General features: G+C 38.7%; 2 protein-coding genes across 7 annotated transcripts in view; both read right to left on the reverse strand.

Moving 5' to 3' along the window:
* LOC143878909 (uncharacterized) overlaps positions 1-17024 on the reverse strand; it is a 73214-nt gene that overhangs the window by 30484 nt on the left and 25706 nt on the right. The gene's annotated exons all lie outside the window — the stretch shown is intronic.
* Positions 9697-13873, reverse strand: LOC143881891 (lon protease homolog 2, peroxisomal-like). The gene is made up of 4 exons (XM_077385225.1): positions 13866-13873; positions 13524-13764; positions 11942-12072; positions 9697-9862 (listed from the first exon to the last, which is right to left on the reverse strand). The coding sequence occupies exons 1-4, from the start codon at positions 13871-13873 to the stop codon at positions 9712-9714; spliced, it is 531 nt and encodes a 176-aa protein (XP_077241340.1). The 3' UTR covers positions 9697-9711.

Raw genomic sequence — 17024 nt, forward strand, 5'->3', positions numbered from 1 at the left:
ACTAGAGTATGAAATTGCTCCCTGAGGAGGGACTCCTGTTAAAAGATCCAGGGCGATACAAACGCTTAGTTGGTAAGCTCATTTATCTTACTGTTACACGTCCAGATATTACCTTTGCAGTTAGCGGTGTTAGCCAGCATATGAGCTCACCTTGCACTTCACACTGGGCTGCTGTACTTCAAATATTGAGATATCTGAAGAGTTCGCCAAGTAAAGGGTTGTTATTTCAGAGGCATGGGCACCAGAGAATTGAAGGATACACTGATGCAGACTGGGCAGGATCTCCGGCTGATAGATGGTCTACTACAGGATATTGCACCTTTATTGGAGGTAATCTTGTTTCATGGAGAAGTAAGAAACAAGATGTCGTGTCTAAATCCAGTGCCAAGGCAGAATATAGAGCTATGTCTCAGACGAGTGGCGAACTCATGTGACTACGTTCCTTACTTTCAGAGATTGGATTTCCTCCTTCTTCTCTAGCTCAGTTATACTGTGACAACAAATCCGTCATTTACATTGCCACGAATCCAGTCTTCCATGAGAGGACCAAACATATTGAAATGGATTGTCATTTCATTAGAGATTTGATTCAGCGAGGCTACATATCTCCTGTGTTTACCAGATATACAAATCAATTAGCAGATATGTTCACGAAGCCTATAAGTAGAGCTAAGTTAGTTGATAATTGTAGCAAGCTAGGAATGTTAGATATATACATTCCAGCTTGAGGGGGAGTGTTAACAGGTCTTTAGGTCTTTATTGTAATGCCCAAGGGCATACTTGTCTTTGTACTTCACTCTTTATTATTTATATTACATGAGTGAGGGGGAGAACCCTAACTCAATCTTTTCTTTCACTCTTTACTTTCTCTCTTTTCTCTACCTCTCTCAACACAGTCTCTAAGGGCTTTCTGGATTTGGGCACAGAAAGCTTGGGACCACCCATCCCTCCCTTTTCCCTGCTCCCTATCAGAAGGGGTAGTTCTTTTTATGTTTGAATCTGAGTCTCATGCTTCTAAATCCTGAACATGGGAGACGTAACTCTTGGAAATCTCTCTCTCTCTCTCTCTCTCTCTCTCTCTCTCTCTCTCTCTCTCCATGGACTAAAGATTTCACTCAAGGGGAGGAAGCCCTTTGGGTTAATTTTTATGGCATCCCCTTACATGTGTGGGCTGTTTCGACAGTGGAAGCCCTTGGGAACCTATTTGGTAAAGTCTTGGAAGTTAAAATGGAAGGTTTCAATCAGCACTGTATGAGTTTCGTTTCAGCTAAAATTATGGCACCATGGTGGCTCTTCCATGGTTCTTGTATTAAAATTAGAGTGCTGGATAAGGTTTATGCTATTGGAGTCGATATTCAGAGGCAACAACATTCTAAAAATAGTATTTTCGGGCCGAGAGGGCCTTGGGTAATGATGCCTTGTACAAATAGCCACCGTTTGAGGATCCATCGCCGACTGAGGACTCCTTGCTGGCCGAAAACTATTCCCATCCGTTGCACTCAAATTTCAATTTCAAAGTTGGTGCCCATAATGAATCAAAGAATGTCCTGCCGAGTTCTGCTCTGGTGCGTAGTGGTCTGAGGGATAAGTACTTTGCTGCGCCAAGGGTCTCTTGGGCAGATTTGTCTAAAAAAGGGTCTATTCAGGACAAGGCCTCGGTAAAAGGGTCTATTCAGGACAAGGCCCCTATAAGATCTACTTGCCTCTTTTCTAAGCCTGACAAGATCGTCCCACAGACCTTCCATAAAAAAAGGCTTTTTGGGGGCGAATTCCAAGACGGCGGCTTTTTTCTCAAAAGTTAGAAAACTGATTGATTACCGTGTTGGGGGAAGATATGATGGCATAAATGAGATGACTATCTGGGACGAGTCCCACAGAAATACATTGATGAATTTGCTGAAAGTAGTCCTGGGTTTGACTCCGAAACCTAGAAAGGGGGGAAAATCCCACTATTAAATTTTGCCAAAAGAATTTGATTGACCTGCGTCCTTTTGAGCCAGGGGTATACTATTATCTATAGTCCTGAAATCCTAAAAGCCTTGCCTGGGGAGACGTATCGGTTCTTGGAAGGAATGGAACATTTAATGGTTAGGTTGACCTTTTAAATGGCTAAGTTGATGGTTTAAATTAGGAGATCCTTAAGATTATTTTCTTAAAATATAGATGGACCAAGATCCCCAAGAATCATCTTCCTGCCCTGGTGGTCGGAAGAGAAGCTTCTTCATGGAGATCATGGTGTTAAATATGACTCTTCAAAAGATAAGAGGAATGGTTTATGTCGATGAGCTAGCAGTGGCTAATGGTTTCCTTGCTAGAACCGGGAACCGACCTATGGATAGATTGCATCGGAATAGAGTTTGGGATTTTTCTAGGGAGATGGCCATCTCCTTTTTGGAAGAAAAAATAGCGCCTCGATCGTCCCCTGGCTTCATGGGAAGGCCCTTGGGAGATGTAGGCGATGATTCGATCCCCCTTCTCCAAAGCTTCCTCGAGTCTCTTCAGAAATGTTCTTACTAATTTTAGGGATATTAAGGGTTTAAGATACGTGCTAGAATGTTGATGTTGCAGATATGGACTGACTCTTTTGATGAAGGCATAATTTTTAGCTCTCGGCCTTGGGCTTGGTTGCTTTGGATTGATTGCCTCCTGGAAATTCCTATAGTCTTGGGTGCTTGATTGTTTATGCAATTATCTTGGTTTTTAAGGGGCTTTAGGTCAGGAGTTCTTAGGCAGGTTTCCGATAGAAGATGAAGGGTCTTTGGGGTGTGGTTTAGAACCTGGATTTGATTATATGTAAAAACACTATATGTGGGTAGGAAATATGGCAAGAAATATGCAAACTTAATTAAATATCATTCCCATTCATCCATAAACAACAAATTGATGGCTTGTTACCTTCTTGAAAGTTACCACTCCACCAGAGTAATTAAAATCCTCACCAACGTCACCAACAACTGTCAAAGGCTGCTGGCAAGAAATATGCAAACTTAATTAAATATCATCCCCATTCATCCATAAACAACAAATTGATGGCTTGTTTACCTTCTTGAAAGTTACCACTCCACCAGAGTAATTAAAATCCTCAGCAACGTCACCAACAGCTGTCAAAGGCTGCTGGCAAGAAATATGCAAACTTAATTAAATATCATCCCCATTCATCCGTAAACAACAAATTGATGGCTTGTTACCTTCTTGAAAGTTACCACTCCACCAGAGTAATTAAAATCCTCACCAACGTCACCAACAACTGTCAAAGGCTGCTGGCAAGAAATATGCAAACTTAATTAAATATCATCCCCATTCATCCATAAACAACAAATTGGATTTCAACTGTGCACCTCAGCCATTTGATAACTGTCATAGGTGTTGATAGCTGATTTTGGCACCAATTCCCCATCTGCTGATGTCTGTACCACAACACGAAAGCCTTGATGAAAATAATAATACAGAAATATTTTCGCATCCATGCTCCAATATACAACACTAATAATAAACTAGTCCATCCCTTCTTTACGATGAGGTATAATATAATTCTCATCTAGAGAAAAAAAATGAAATAAAAAAAGAATTCTTAGACAAGCCAAACATAGACAGTACTAGCGCATAAAGCAGAATCTCCAATTAGTGGAGGTTTTTGGAATATAGCAACCAAATTAAATAAAGGCAATCGGTTGTTATTAACAGGAAAAACCAAAACATGATGATCCCGATTCCCATCAAATCTGCCAAAAATTATCAAGAAACCCTTTCAGGGATTTCTACTTTCAATAATCCAGAAATAATATAAATATAAAAAACTCAAAAATCTAAATGTAAAAGAGTTATACAAGAAAACTTAGGAATAATCAAAAGCCTATATCGGGTTATGGAACAACCAACCCGCGAATTAAAGAAGAAGAGACTAATCAACTTGGATCAAAAGGGAAAAGAAAGAAAAGCAAAAGGGAAGAAGAGAAACTCAGAGTAAACCTTGGAGCTTTCACATTTCACCGCAATCGTTGGGCTGGGTCTACACCATTTTCGAAGCAATTTGAAATCCATTGAGCTTATAGATGCAAACTCTGAGGGTCTCTCTAAGGGGGGAAACGAATGAAGAGGAGAAAATGCTGATGCCAGAGGAAGCCGCCGATTTTGGCTATTCCAAAACCCTAGCTCGTCTCTTCGGCCAAAAAAACAAAAGAAAAATTACATTTACACCCCCTCTAGTTTATGACACATCCACTTCCACCCCTTAGTTTAAAACGTGACAAATACACCCATGTAGTTTCAATTTGTTTAAGGTAGGCCCCCTCAGCTTAAGGTTCGTCCATAGATTGAAGGATTACGATGATCCGATGGAGCTGATTTTTTGGGCACACCCTATCTATGTTAGGACCCATCAAATGAACGCTTTGGATCATCCAAACAATGTGGGCCCACATTATTTGGATGATTTTTTGGTAGTGTTTGGATTCGGGTATGGGCCCACATTATTTGGATGATCCAAAGCGTTCATTTGATGGGTCCTGTCATAGATAGGGTGTGCCCAAAAAATCAGCTCCATCGGATCATCCAAACCCTTCAATCTATGGACGAACCTTCAGCTGAGGGGGCAAACCTTAAACAATTGAAACTACATGGGTGTATTTGTCACGTTTTAAACTATAGGGGTGGAAGTGGATATGTCAGAAACTAGAGGGGGTGTAAATGTAATTATCCCAAAAACAAAAACAGTGCAAGGCCGTTTGGATACGCGGATTTTAGAATCCAGGTTTTTAGTTTGTAAATCCTTATCCTTACTATTCTAAACGCGTAAACCAAGGAAAATTCGTCAACCAACTTTAGTCAAAATTCCCTATGTATCCTGCCCTTTTTTTTTGTTGAACTTCCAAATAGGTCCCAATTTTTCCGCCCATTATCGTCATATCAGCCTCCTTATTTGCCCCTCCATATATGTCCAAAAAACTCACGTGAGGCAAATTCGTCGGTTGTTTGCCCTTCATATTTCCATTCGTATCCCTTAATGTTATACCCTTAATCTCCTTTCATAAACTATACCGCACCACAGGAATTCTGCCAATTTCACAAGGGCATCTAGGTCATTTGATTCCTAGGTATATCCGCCCTGATCAAAGAAGAAGAAAAAACCAGGAGTCTTCATCTACCTCTCCTCCATTTTTTCCTAAAATACGCTATATCTCTCGACACTTGCTTCTTCCAAATGTACACTTGCTTCAATCGATCCTCCTTTTGGGCAAAAAAAATGTTAGGAATAAATTTTCTTATTTAGATGATTTCCTTATTTATGTTATTGCTATCTTATATTGGGTTTCCTTATTTGCTTTTTCCTATTCTGTTGATTTCTATTTCCATATTTCGTACATTGAATTATTGAAAAGTAGTCCCCACGAAATCTATGGTCAAAACAACAAGGGCTGCATGGCTATTTCCATACTCAAACCACATCAAATGAAGAGTAGTACTGAATATTGACATTGGTCTCATCAACCCTTATCTCTGGCAGTTGATGTTGTTTGTTGTATGTTGCTAGCTTAAAGTGAAGTTGTGGACTCAACCTTGCTGATTATGTGACTCAAGACAATTGATCTGCTAGAACTATGGGTTTAGTGATCTATATTTTGTCTATTTTGAGTTTTGGATCTCCCTCTCTCATGGGTTCCAAGTTAGCTTCAAGGAAATAGACTTATTGGGAAGATCCACCATGTTGCTTGTCTAATCTTAGTTGAATTTCCATTTTCCCTTTCCAAACTTTCCTAATGACATTGGTCTTAAATTTGTGTTATTTTCACTTCAGACCTCCTCCTAGGTAATTTTGTAACTTGTTTCCTATCTAACATAATGATTGTAATTTAGCAACATCTTATAAATGTATCTATCTATCATAATGATTGTAATGCTTGAACTCAGTTGTGTTTTTTAACCATGATATTGCTTTTGAATTTTTTCTATTCCGAGAATAAGAAGCGTTGAAGATTGTATCCTCAACATTTCTATACAGAGAGAAATATGGTAAGAAGCACATGGCAATGAAGAGGTACATTGTGGGTCCAATGAAATCAGAAGAATAATATACTTGTACTCTCATGTTTTTTTAAAATGGTATTATACTTAAGGTCTTGGGTCACACGTGCAACGCACGTGCACTTTTCCTAGTAGTGTAAAAGAGGGTTCATCATCACTCTCAGCGTTTCTTAGATTTTAAGTGAGAAATTCAGGTTTTAAAAATCTCTCCTGCATCGTGAGATTTCTAAAACCTGGAAATATGGGAGGATCTACTCTCTTGCTGACAGAAAGAAGGGCGGGAAGTTAAAAATGAGCCAAAAACCACGGCTGGTCCGCTTTTCTCTTGTCTCTTAGCTACAATTTTGAAGAAATCCTAGATTCTTAAATCCACGTATCCAAACGGCCCTACATGTTTCAAATTGCAAAATTGTCGATCACTGAGGGCGATGATTTTTTTTTCGCCCCCCTTTTAGGTTGATTTGACATGAAAAGGCGTTAGAGTTAGCCCACAATTCACATTAAAAGTAGGGCGCATAATCCTACAGGGAGGAGCGAACAAATCATCTCCCGTTGATCGTTCCCTTTGTTTGTTAATAATCTCCGGCATAATCCTGCTGGGGCATGCGTTTTTGTATCCCTACTACACAAGGAAAATGGAAATTTTTTGTAGCATACTATTTTGGAAAAGGAAATTATAGATGCGCCCCTTTTCATTACTTGGGACAACCAGCTGCATTGTATCTATGACTACAACAACGGGACTGATGTACTTCACATTTAAGGAATGAAGTGACATAATTACCACGGACAAGGTGTCCCAAGTGATGAAAAGGGGTGCATTTATTATTTCCCTTTCGGAAATATCTACTGCAAACCTTGCACAGGGGCATGGTTATGAAGATAGGGTCTTGGCAAGTAGAAGCTATATAGTTTTTTTTTTATTTTTTTTTTATTTGAATGCGTCCTTTCCCCTCCTGGGATGCCCGTAGCATATTTTAACATATTTTCCTAAAATTTCGGACTGAAATTTGAGGAAAACGAAATTTTGACTCGGTCGAAATAAAGTAACGTTTCGAATTTCCCCAATTTCGATTTCGGTATCCACCGAAACCCGAAATTTCGGTCGAAATTTAAAACCTTGCTCATGACTGAGAATAGAAATATAGTGGATGTTTGTCATGGAAAGGAATGATGCATCAGATACAAGTCTGCCATCTAAACCTATATACGATTCAATACAACTAAACAAGTACTAAAGGGAAAACAAAGAATACCCATGTCAATGCTATCTGTGCCGATTCTTTGATAACGTCACCAAGTTGCCCTGTTAGATGCAAATCACCCTTTCCCACCATTCCTGAGGCCTCAACAAACTGAACCTCTCCACCAAAGGAGGTCCACACAAGCCCAACCGATACCCCAGGAGAAGATACTCGTTCGGTAGTTTCTCTGTCATCAAACCTAGGAGGCTGCATACGATATCAACACAAGATACAAGCAGGCATGTTTAGCCTATCAATGATGAAAATTCTGACTTGGTCATAAGCATGAGATATAAATTTATGAAAGATACCTCCCGACTAACAAGGGCAATATGACTTACTCAGAGTACTTTTTCCAACATAGCTTCATCTACGACCAAGGCTGAACAACTTCTGAAAGCAGTTGATATTTCATGGCTATTAACTCCCATTGGAATAACTTCCATTTCAACGTCAGCTCCATCAGCAAGTCTGGTATCCAGTAGTGATTCTGCCATTGGGTGCACATCTTTGCCGAGTGGAAGTGCATATTCTTGCTCAGCAACTTTGACAGCAGCTGCAAGAGCCAAGGCCGCTAAGTTTCTTTCCAAATTCCGGACCCCAGCTTCTCTAGTATATCTTTGAATCACAAGTTTCACCATAGCCTACCACAATAGTAGTCATCATAACGGAAAACAATTACTACGACGATTAGATGTTATGAAAATATATTATAAACACATATGACGTGTAATTAGTAACACAATCTCCACCAAGCCAATGAAAAATCCAAAACAAAAGGAACTAGCAAGCAGTCTAAGAAAAGCGAAAGCAAAGATCAATATGAAAAAACCATCATATATTGCTAGACTTGGATTTCCACGAGTTGATACAAGAGGTGCATGTAATTGCTTATATTTCTTACAATTTTAAATGGTTGCAGTTAACACTCAGGAAAATATGACAATATGTCGTCATTGAAAAAAAAAGAGATGACAACATGATGTGCTTGCATCAATCTTTAGTTTGGCAATATAACAATAATTGTGGCCGTCTTGATGAGATGAATCCTTTCCTGATGTCTCTTATCTCCCAAACATGATAGGTTACTCGGAATTAGTTTCATCTTTATTCCCTTCCCTTGACACCAACTATATAGGCTATTTAATAAATGTTGACTAGGTGAGAGTGACCATCAAATTGTGAAAGCAAAAAACGAGAAGCACGGGCTTCGGTAAATTGGTAATTCAAGAAATGTTGGTGGGTTCATGATGATTAATGGTGGATTCCATTGACAACGAAGCAAACCCTACAGGTAGATTCCTAGGGCTCGGAGGTGGATTCCTTTGATATTGGTAGGTTTCTTCTCTAGGTGGATTCCTTGAGACCCAAAGGTGGATTCCTTTGGTAAACCATACTTGATTTATCGGTGTTTTGTTCTATGTTGCATCAGTATGGGAGCGAGTATCGGAATCTGAAGCAGATTTCGATTGTCAGATTCGCCAAACCTAAAAAAGGATTTATTCGTGGATTCGTCAAAAATATTTAATCAATTTTTGAAATTTATTTTCTTATGTAATAATATGATTATAACGAGTAATATATCAAAAAATTTAATAAGTTAAAAGTACATATACTGTTTTATTTCCATTTCAAAAACTTACTATTAGGATGGATAAATCTCAAAACGTGCGGTAATAATTTGTGGTAGTAGTATTTAGAAAAAAAAACAGCTAAAAGAGATCTGGAAGTGTCCCAGTGAATCCAAATGTATTAGAATCAGAGACATGTCCGACACGGGTACTTCGCCCATTTTGGAGAACCCATGTAACATGGGTTCCGTTATTTAGACTTCAAAAGTGGTAGCTTCTAAATTTCTGAGCTAACTATTAAGATTGTCCTCTATTCATCCAAGTCATGTATGTGTTTTCAGTTTTCACTCCAATATGTTTGATCAGTTGACTAACTCTTCAAATCTTGTTGGGTCTGAAGTCCGAACCCATGTCTGTATAAATGATCAGATCGCCCTTTAGATTCTGTTATGCGAAGCTCAGAAAATTCCAGCAACTTATAGAAATTCCTGTCTAGTTTTGGACTTTGTTATCCTTCCCATAGTCCGTCCTACATCACTAGGTCACTGAAGAAGTGTAGTAAAGAAACATTGTTTGATGTGTAAAAACATATATAGAGAAACAAAATGGATCCTCGTGGACCCACCAGGATTACATAAAAAGTTGATAACAGGAATTGCCACAACAAAAATCAAAATTTTGAAACTGCAGTAATATTCTAATAGCTTCTGGTCCAATGACAAAGTAGGTTACACTAGCATATATTCTGATAAAGAAAAAAAAAGAAAAATAGAGTTAATTAAAAAGAGAATAGTGTATGTTAACTTCACTACCTCGGGAATTTTAAGAAACTCAGAGCTCAAACCATGTTGGTCCAAAACTCATGGTGGTAAATGTCACATGGCTATTCTTAGCTTATCTTCAGGTGTATACCCAGGCAGCTCAATAACTTCCATCCGATCCAAAAGTGGAGGAGGAATAGGCTGGGCCCTGTTTGCCGTTGTGACAAAGATCACCTTTGAAAGGTCGAATGGAACATTCAAATAGCTGGTGATCTTCAATTAAGGAATCCACGTGCTGTTACAAGTTATAAGTCCAATAACAAGATTCTTATAACATAAAAGTTCTTCCAAGGTTGTTTCTCTTTCACCAACAGCGTGAATTATCGCCATACCATCCAATTATTATGAAAACAGATGTGATGACTAATTCTGACAAATAATGAAATAGAATTTATGAAACTATCTTATGAATGCTTGAGCTAGGTATGACATTAAACCATCAACAGAAGCACATTTACCACATCGGCCTCAACACAGATGCGAAGCGTGAAACAAGTTTTATCTGGATTGAAAATACAAATCTGAATCCCTTGGAATTTTGTTGGATATTTTTAATTCAAAACCAATGAAGAACGAAACCCGGAAGCAAAATTACCACTGTGCACACAAAGACATAGGTTAAGCCTCCCAACCAATATCCATTGAAGTACCACGGGAAGTGCCTGACCATGAGAAACAGCTGTCTTACTTTAAAAAATTCTGGACATGATAAAAATTTCAAAACCCTGAAATGTGACAAGGATAGGAAAAGAGTGGACACAGAGTGAAATAGGAATACAGTCATCATCCATTTGTGGCTCGGCAGTAAGAATGCTTCATATGTTGGATAATCATCTAGTATTTGTTACAGTTCAAGACAGCAAGCCAAATGGAAAACAAGAAATTAAGTAAAATAATATTGTAGAAATTCTGAATAAATAAGTGTGCCGACACCATTACTTTTTAAAAGAACTGTGTAACTCAGTGAAATTTCATTAAAAGTGATGGAAACTGAAAAATAAAAAGTTGAAAATCCAGATGGACATAAAGAAAGCCAAATAATGAGAAGCTATGGGTATGTCAAATGTTGGTTTTTGGGTCGGGCAAAGGTTTAGGTTTAGAAAGAGTGGGATAATAGGAATAGGAACAAAGAAACATCCAAGACCAAGACTTGAGAGGGTTAAATTTTAAAAGATAGGAAGACCACAAGATTTTACAAGATAAAGATAATAAGATTTACAAGATAAAGATAATAAGAAGAGGATAGGGCTAGGTGGATGAGAATCTGATTTAGATTTAGGGAGAGGATTTCCATGTTTTCAGAGTCTCGAGAATTAAGAAAGATGAAGCAAATAAGATGAAGGGAATAAGAGAAAGGAGAACATAGTAGAGATGGTTTATGTTAGCAATAGGTAGAGGTAGAAAAGCAAAGACTAGAATAAATAACAGATGTGGCCTTATTTTATGTTTAGTCGTAAAAGGAGTGTTTCTGAACAAAGCAAATAGAGCCTTAAAGAAGTGAAACAAAAACTGAAATTTTAGCATGTCATAACCTTCCCCAAGTTTATAAAAACATCAGCAAGTCATTGATTGACTGAACCAAAGCATGCAGAAAATATTTGACAGTTAACATAAGTTGATCTTGCATAAGATTGATTGCTTCAGGTATCAAGCATATTATTGACCAGAAAACAGTAGCTAAATTCATTGTCTAAAACCATCCCAGGTTAATCCTTGACTCACCTAAGTCAACTGTGTTTTGAACCTACAGTCATTAATCATCATAAAGAAAAAAAATGGGACCCATCACATCGGGGATCATCGATGGAATCATACTTCTGAGCAATATCAATCCTAGGCAGGAAAATAAAAAAAGTCATCAACTAGCTTGACTCGATAAAAAGCTCCCCACATCGATCACTAACTCACCCAAGTTAACTCAGTTTTACCTTGGGTGAGTTCTTAACTGAGAATGAGTTCTTAAACATTAATAAATTGTCATTGAATAGGAATTTCAATGCAATCAAGAAGAAACCGACACCAAAATAACCCATTTTTATTATGACCATGTCAATGAATGGTTAATTGGTTATTTAATTAATTCCAAAGAAAGAGAAGCTGGTTAACAACTATGGGGAAAAGTAACTAAAAGAAGATACAACATAAGCCACCAGTAATAAAGATACAAAGTTTATTAAACACTACACCTAATTATGCATAACATGTTCAGGAAAAAGCAGATGTGACAATAAAGACAAATTTCCACATAATTTTTACAGAATGCACAGGCAAGAAAATTGGATACTGATCATTGAATGTTTTGTTCTGCTCTGGGTCAAGAACCTCCAGTAATGCTGAAGCAGGGTCTCCACGAACATCCGAACCAGTCTTGTCAATCTCATCGAGAAGCATCACTGGATTGCACACTGCAACTCTCTGCAATTGGAAACAGGAAAATAACTTAGCTTTCTCCAAAGGAAAATGAAGGCTAGAAGTCCATAATGTAGTGTGGGAAATAGAACCAATATATCGGAATGCTGGTATGTCCACTTCACGTACATTGCAGCGTTTTGTCCATATTTTAAGACAACAATGCACTTCTGTTGTGAAACATCACACAATAAGGTAATTGAGTCCTATATTTCCCCCCCTTTTCTCCTCATTATCATCTCTTTACTTTGGTAGTCGCTGCTTCTACCATTACCGGATGCAATTTCCAGTCACATCTGTTGTCGACTTCATCCATTTCTATCCATCGCCAACTCCACCTCCAATATGTCCCACCATGGCCACCAATGGTAAACATGTCCAGCTAGCCACAGTCATCATCGCCGCCCATGGCCAGCATCCCATCCCATCCCTCTCTCCCTCCCTCCCTCCTGGGATATGTCACACAAAATATTTAACAAGCCCCCAAAAAAGCAGAAGTGCATGGGCTATAACATTCATAGTCCCTTTGATAATTGCATTCTTCATTTTGTTAACATTTTTAAATTTCTTCTTTATAGCTTTTTGGGAGTTTTAACAGCCCTTAATTAGAGAAGTGTCAAATAAGAAAAGGAGTGCCATTCTTAAAACAAGGGACTGCATATTACATTTCCTGCATACATACATACATACAAGCATACATGTGTATATACATATATAAATGTGTGGACGCGCACGTGCACACTCACACACACATATATGGGATTTGCTAGCCAATTTCGTGGAAAGCCATTTCGCAGCTGGCTTTTGCAAGTGAGAACATCCACCCAAGTCGACTTTTTTGGCGGATTTTGTCTTATTCATTTAATTCATTTGAGGTGGCTGTTCTCAGTTCTCACGTGCAAAAGCCAGCCGCGAAATGGCTTTCCGCGAAATTGGCTAGCAAATCCCTATATATATGTGTATATATATTACAAAAGAAACTGGAAAGGCATGTAAAAGGCCACCAAGAAGTTATTGAATATGAAGGGTGAACACTGCGAGGCAAGGGATCAAGATGGGGAGCAATTACTTCTTTAGAAAAGACATTTTGGTGCCATACAAAGAACCACAAACTAACAAAATAAAACAGTTGAGAAATTGAAGCTGATTTCTGATGCAGAGGCAAATCTATAACAGTAGTTGGAGAAAATACTGCTTAATCCAGTAACACAATCCCCAATTGCCATTGCACAATTTAAAGATGAGAAAAACACTTCACCAGAAGGAAGGCCATGGCCTAAAAATGAATATTATCTAGAAAGTAAATTTAGGTATCATAAAGATGTGAAAGCTGACTGACCATAGTAAGAATGAAGCCGAAACTGGAACAAATTTAAAGAATATTTGCATCAGCTATTTACCAGGGTAAATCTAAAAGCAGTAGAAGCGACATATGTAAAAAAAAATCCAATACGAACCTTTAGCCCTTCTATAAGACGGCCCGGCATGCTTCCAATATATGTCCTTCGATGCCCTCTAATATCAGCCTCATCCTTGACACCACCAAGAGAAAGCCGTACAAACTTTCGGTCCAAGGCAGCCGCAATAGATGATGCCAAAGATGTCTTCCCAACACCAGGCGGGCCTACGAAGCACAGCACCGGACCTCTGGCATCTGGTTTAAGCTGCACATCAATAGAATGAATCAACAATACATTACTGCAATGCCAAAAATAGGTCAAATGGATACATAAAAAATAGGGTAGACAGTCAACCTTGCGAACAGCTAAATATTCAATAATCCGTGGCTTAACTTTAACTAAACCATAGTGATCAGTGTCAAGATGCTCCTTAGCAGCTCTCAGATCCAGCTCACGTTCTTCACTGGCTTTCTGCCAAGGGAGATCGGCAAGAAGTTCCAGGTATACACGAGAACTACTATATCCAGGTTGCTGTGGTTGCATTTTTCTCAGTCGCCTGAGGATAAAGACTTCTGATGAGGAACTACAAGAAACTTCAACACCTTGAAATTATATAATTCATATAGTTTCTCAATGATTCGATGTTGCAACATATGTCCTCATTAATATCTGAATCAATTCACCAAGTCAACACAGAACAAACATGTAACAATGACCATCAACATTTTTTTGACTAAAAGTCCCTAGTTTTTCCTTATGATAATAAAATTGAGGTATTCTGATTGATACATTCATCATCTCATCCCTGCCACAGGGTTTTTCAGCTGCCTGAAACATCACTATCAAAAGCAATTTGCTGCATCTCAAAGAGGAAGAGATAGAGTTGGACACAGTAAATCCTTGTTTAGTAACATCAAAAGATGGGTAGTTCTGACCAAAAAATGTCATCAGAATGCTATCCTATCCCCGATTGTCCTGCAAGTCTAAACTATGTCTATTTTTCAAACTATATACCTTAATTCTCTTTGTGCATGCTTCCAGATATTTGGAGGCATTCCTGCACCTTGCATCTTTCTTTCCAAGGCAACCACATCATCTTCATCATCATCATTGTCACCAAACTCCTCTACGCCCAAATGAGAGAGAGAGAGAGAGAGACTCCATTCTGAGCACGACATAAACATTGTTCCCACATTAATGTATCCAGAACTTGAGGCATGGCCCTGACAAGGGCTGAGGTGCAGTCATTTGGGATTCTACAAAACCTTATCCGGCTATTCATAACCAACAAGGATTAATGGTATAAAGTGGCAGAAATGCTTTTCAAATGTCACCATGACATTTCTAATGGCTTTGACTTTTGTCAAGGCAAATATTCACGTGTTAACATAAGCTTGTTTGTGTTTCTCGACAGTGTGGCAAATGGACTAAAATGATGCTCACACAGGTTTTCAAAATTACAACACACTGAGGGTCCAGTAAATTTGATTACGAACAACTTCTAGTGTACTTTGGAGTATGCGTGAAGTTTTGAATCCCTATACAGTGAGAAAAGCTGCAATTCTGAAGTGTCGATCATCAACAATTTTCTAAAGTGTTAATGGTGAATTAAGTCAATATTTATTTATTCAAAAGTGCTGAAAGCAAAAGAGGTCTACTTATTCCTTTGCTTCACCATGGTATGGCAAAATGGCTTGGAACATCCCAAATTTGGTCGCAGACAGTGTGGCCCGCACTTGCTGGGTGCATGAAGGCCAGTGGCCCGTATTTTATATTCCCCCTTAGATTAAATAAGTCAGAGACGAAGAGGGGCAATATTTTGATTATTTCTCTCAGAAGATATTTGATATGCAGCTAGTGGGACCATTTTTCTCCTAGGGGCAGTGCGTTTCTGAAAGGATTTCGAGGTTGATGAAGTGAGCATCGATTTGTGTCTGTCCATTTTTGTCCTCCACAAATGGAGGGGTTAGGATGATCCTATGGAGCTGATTTTTGATACACCCCCCATCTATGTAAGGGACTTTCAAATGAATGGTTTGGATCATCCTAACAAAGTGGGCCCCCATGTGATTGGGCAAGCTAGCTCACCATAAGTTTCCTCATATATATATATATATATGAGGAAAATGATTGTGAGCTTGAAGCTCATATAGCTTATATGGGCTTGAGGGCCCAAACACATGGGTCCCACATTTTTTGTGGTGATCCAAACCATTCATTTGCAAGGCCCAATCATAGATATGGTGTGTACAAAAAATCAGCTCCATTGGATCATCCTAACCCCTCCAAAAGCGGAGGGCAAAAATGGGCAGATTTGTGACAAACGGTGTCCGTCTATTTTGCCCTCTACTTTTGGATGGATTAGGATGATCCTATGGAGCTGATTTTTTGTACACACCCTATCTATATAAGGGCCTTTCAAATGAATGCTTTGGATCATCCTAACAATGTGGGCCCACATGTGTTTGGGCCCTCAAGCTCATATAAGCTATATGAGCTTCAAGCTCACAATCATTTTCCTCTCTCTCTCTCTCTCTCTCTCTCTCTCTCTCTCTATATATATATATATATATATATATATATATATATATATAGGAACTTCTACTAACGATGATTTCTGGCTTGAAAAAAAGTTTCAATTTTGTACGCGTGGACACGTGTCAATAATTTTGGAAGACAGGTTTGTCCTTAGTTGAGTAGTCTTTTCTATCCTTAAGGCTATTAAAGTCTTTTCCACCCTTAAGGCTAGAACCGGATAGTTAGGGTTTTCTAATTTATGTTTTTCAAAAATTATAATGCCGACGAGTGTACTTTGACGGGTTTCTGGCTAGTCTACACCAATTTACAAAAATAAATACCCATATGATCCCACCTCCGTAACACGTCATTGTCTAGATTCGGGACTCTCCACGCGTCCCTCTCTCCCTATCTCTACAATACACTTGCATCCTTACTCTTTCTCTCGAAACCCTCTCTCTCTCTCTCTCTCTCTCTCTCTCTCTCGATCTCTCTCGAAATTTCTCTTTTGCTCCTTTCGCTCCCTCCGCCTGTGTTACAGCTGTTGGTCTCTAGGGGTTCATCTCTCTTACTCTTCGGAACTCTCTTCCTCCTTCACAACGGCAACATATTTACCATTATCGGATATTTTCCCCTCCTCTTTCTCAATATCCCTGTCTCCATCTCTACTCTGTCTTCCTTCCTCTCAATCGTCCTCTGTTTACAACCATTTTGGGATTTGGTTAATCATGTAGAAAGAGAGAGAAATGTTCTTATGCTATGGGATTTAAGGGCTTCTCTGTAACATGTTCTAGGGGATTTAGGCATTTTGTAAAAAAATTTGGAACCCTACTTCTCCAATGATAATAGCATTCTTGGCAGTAAAAATTTCTTAAACCCTACAAAACTTCCCAGAAGATGAAGACGTTGAAAATGGGTTGCTTCGGTAATGTTTTTTCCTTTTTTTGTTATGTATTTTTCTTTTTTCCACTTATGGTTGTTTATTTCTTTCTCGAGGTGGGAATCTTGGAAGCTGATGGGAAAGATGGCTTCTAACCCCGT

Source organism: Tasmannia lanceolata, unplaced genomic scaffold, assembly GCF_043159265.1.
Source record: "Tasmannia lanceolata isolate RefF3 unplaced genomic scaffold, GAP_Taslan_0.1 ptg000002l, whole genome shotgun sequence".
Taxonomy (NCBI): domain Eukaryota; kingdom Viridiplantae; phylum Streptophyta; class Magnoliopsida; order Canellales; family Winteraceae; genus Tasmannia; species Tasmannia lanceolata.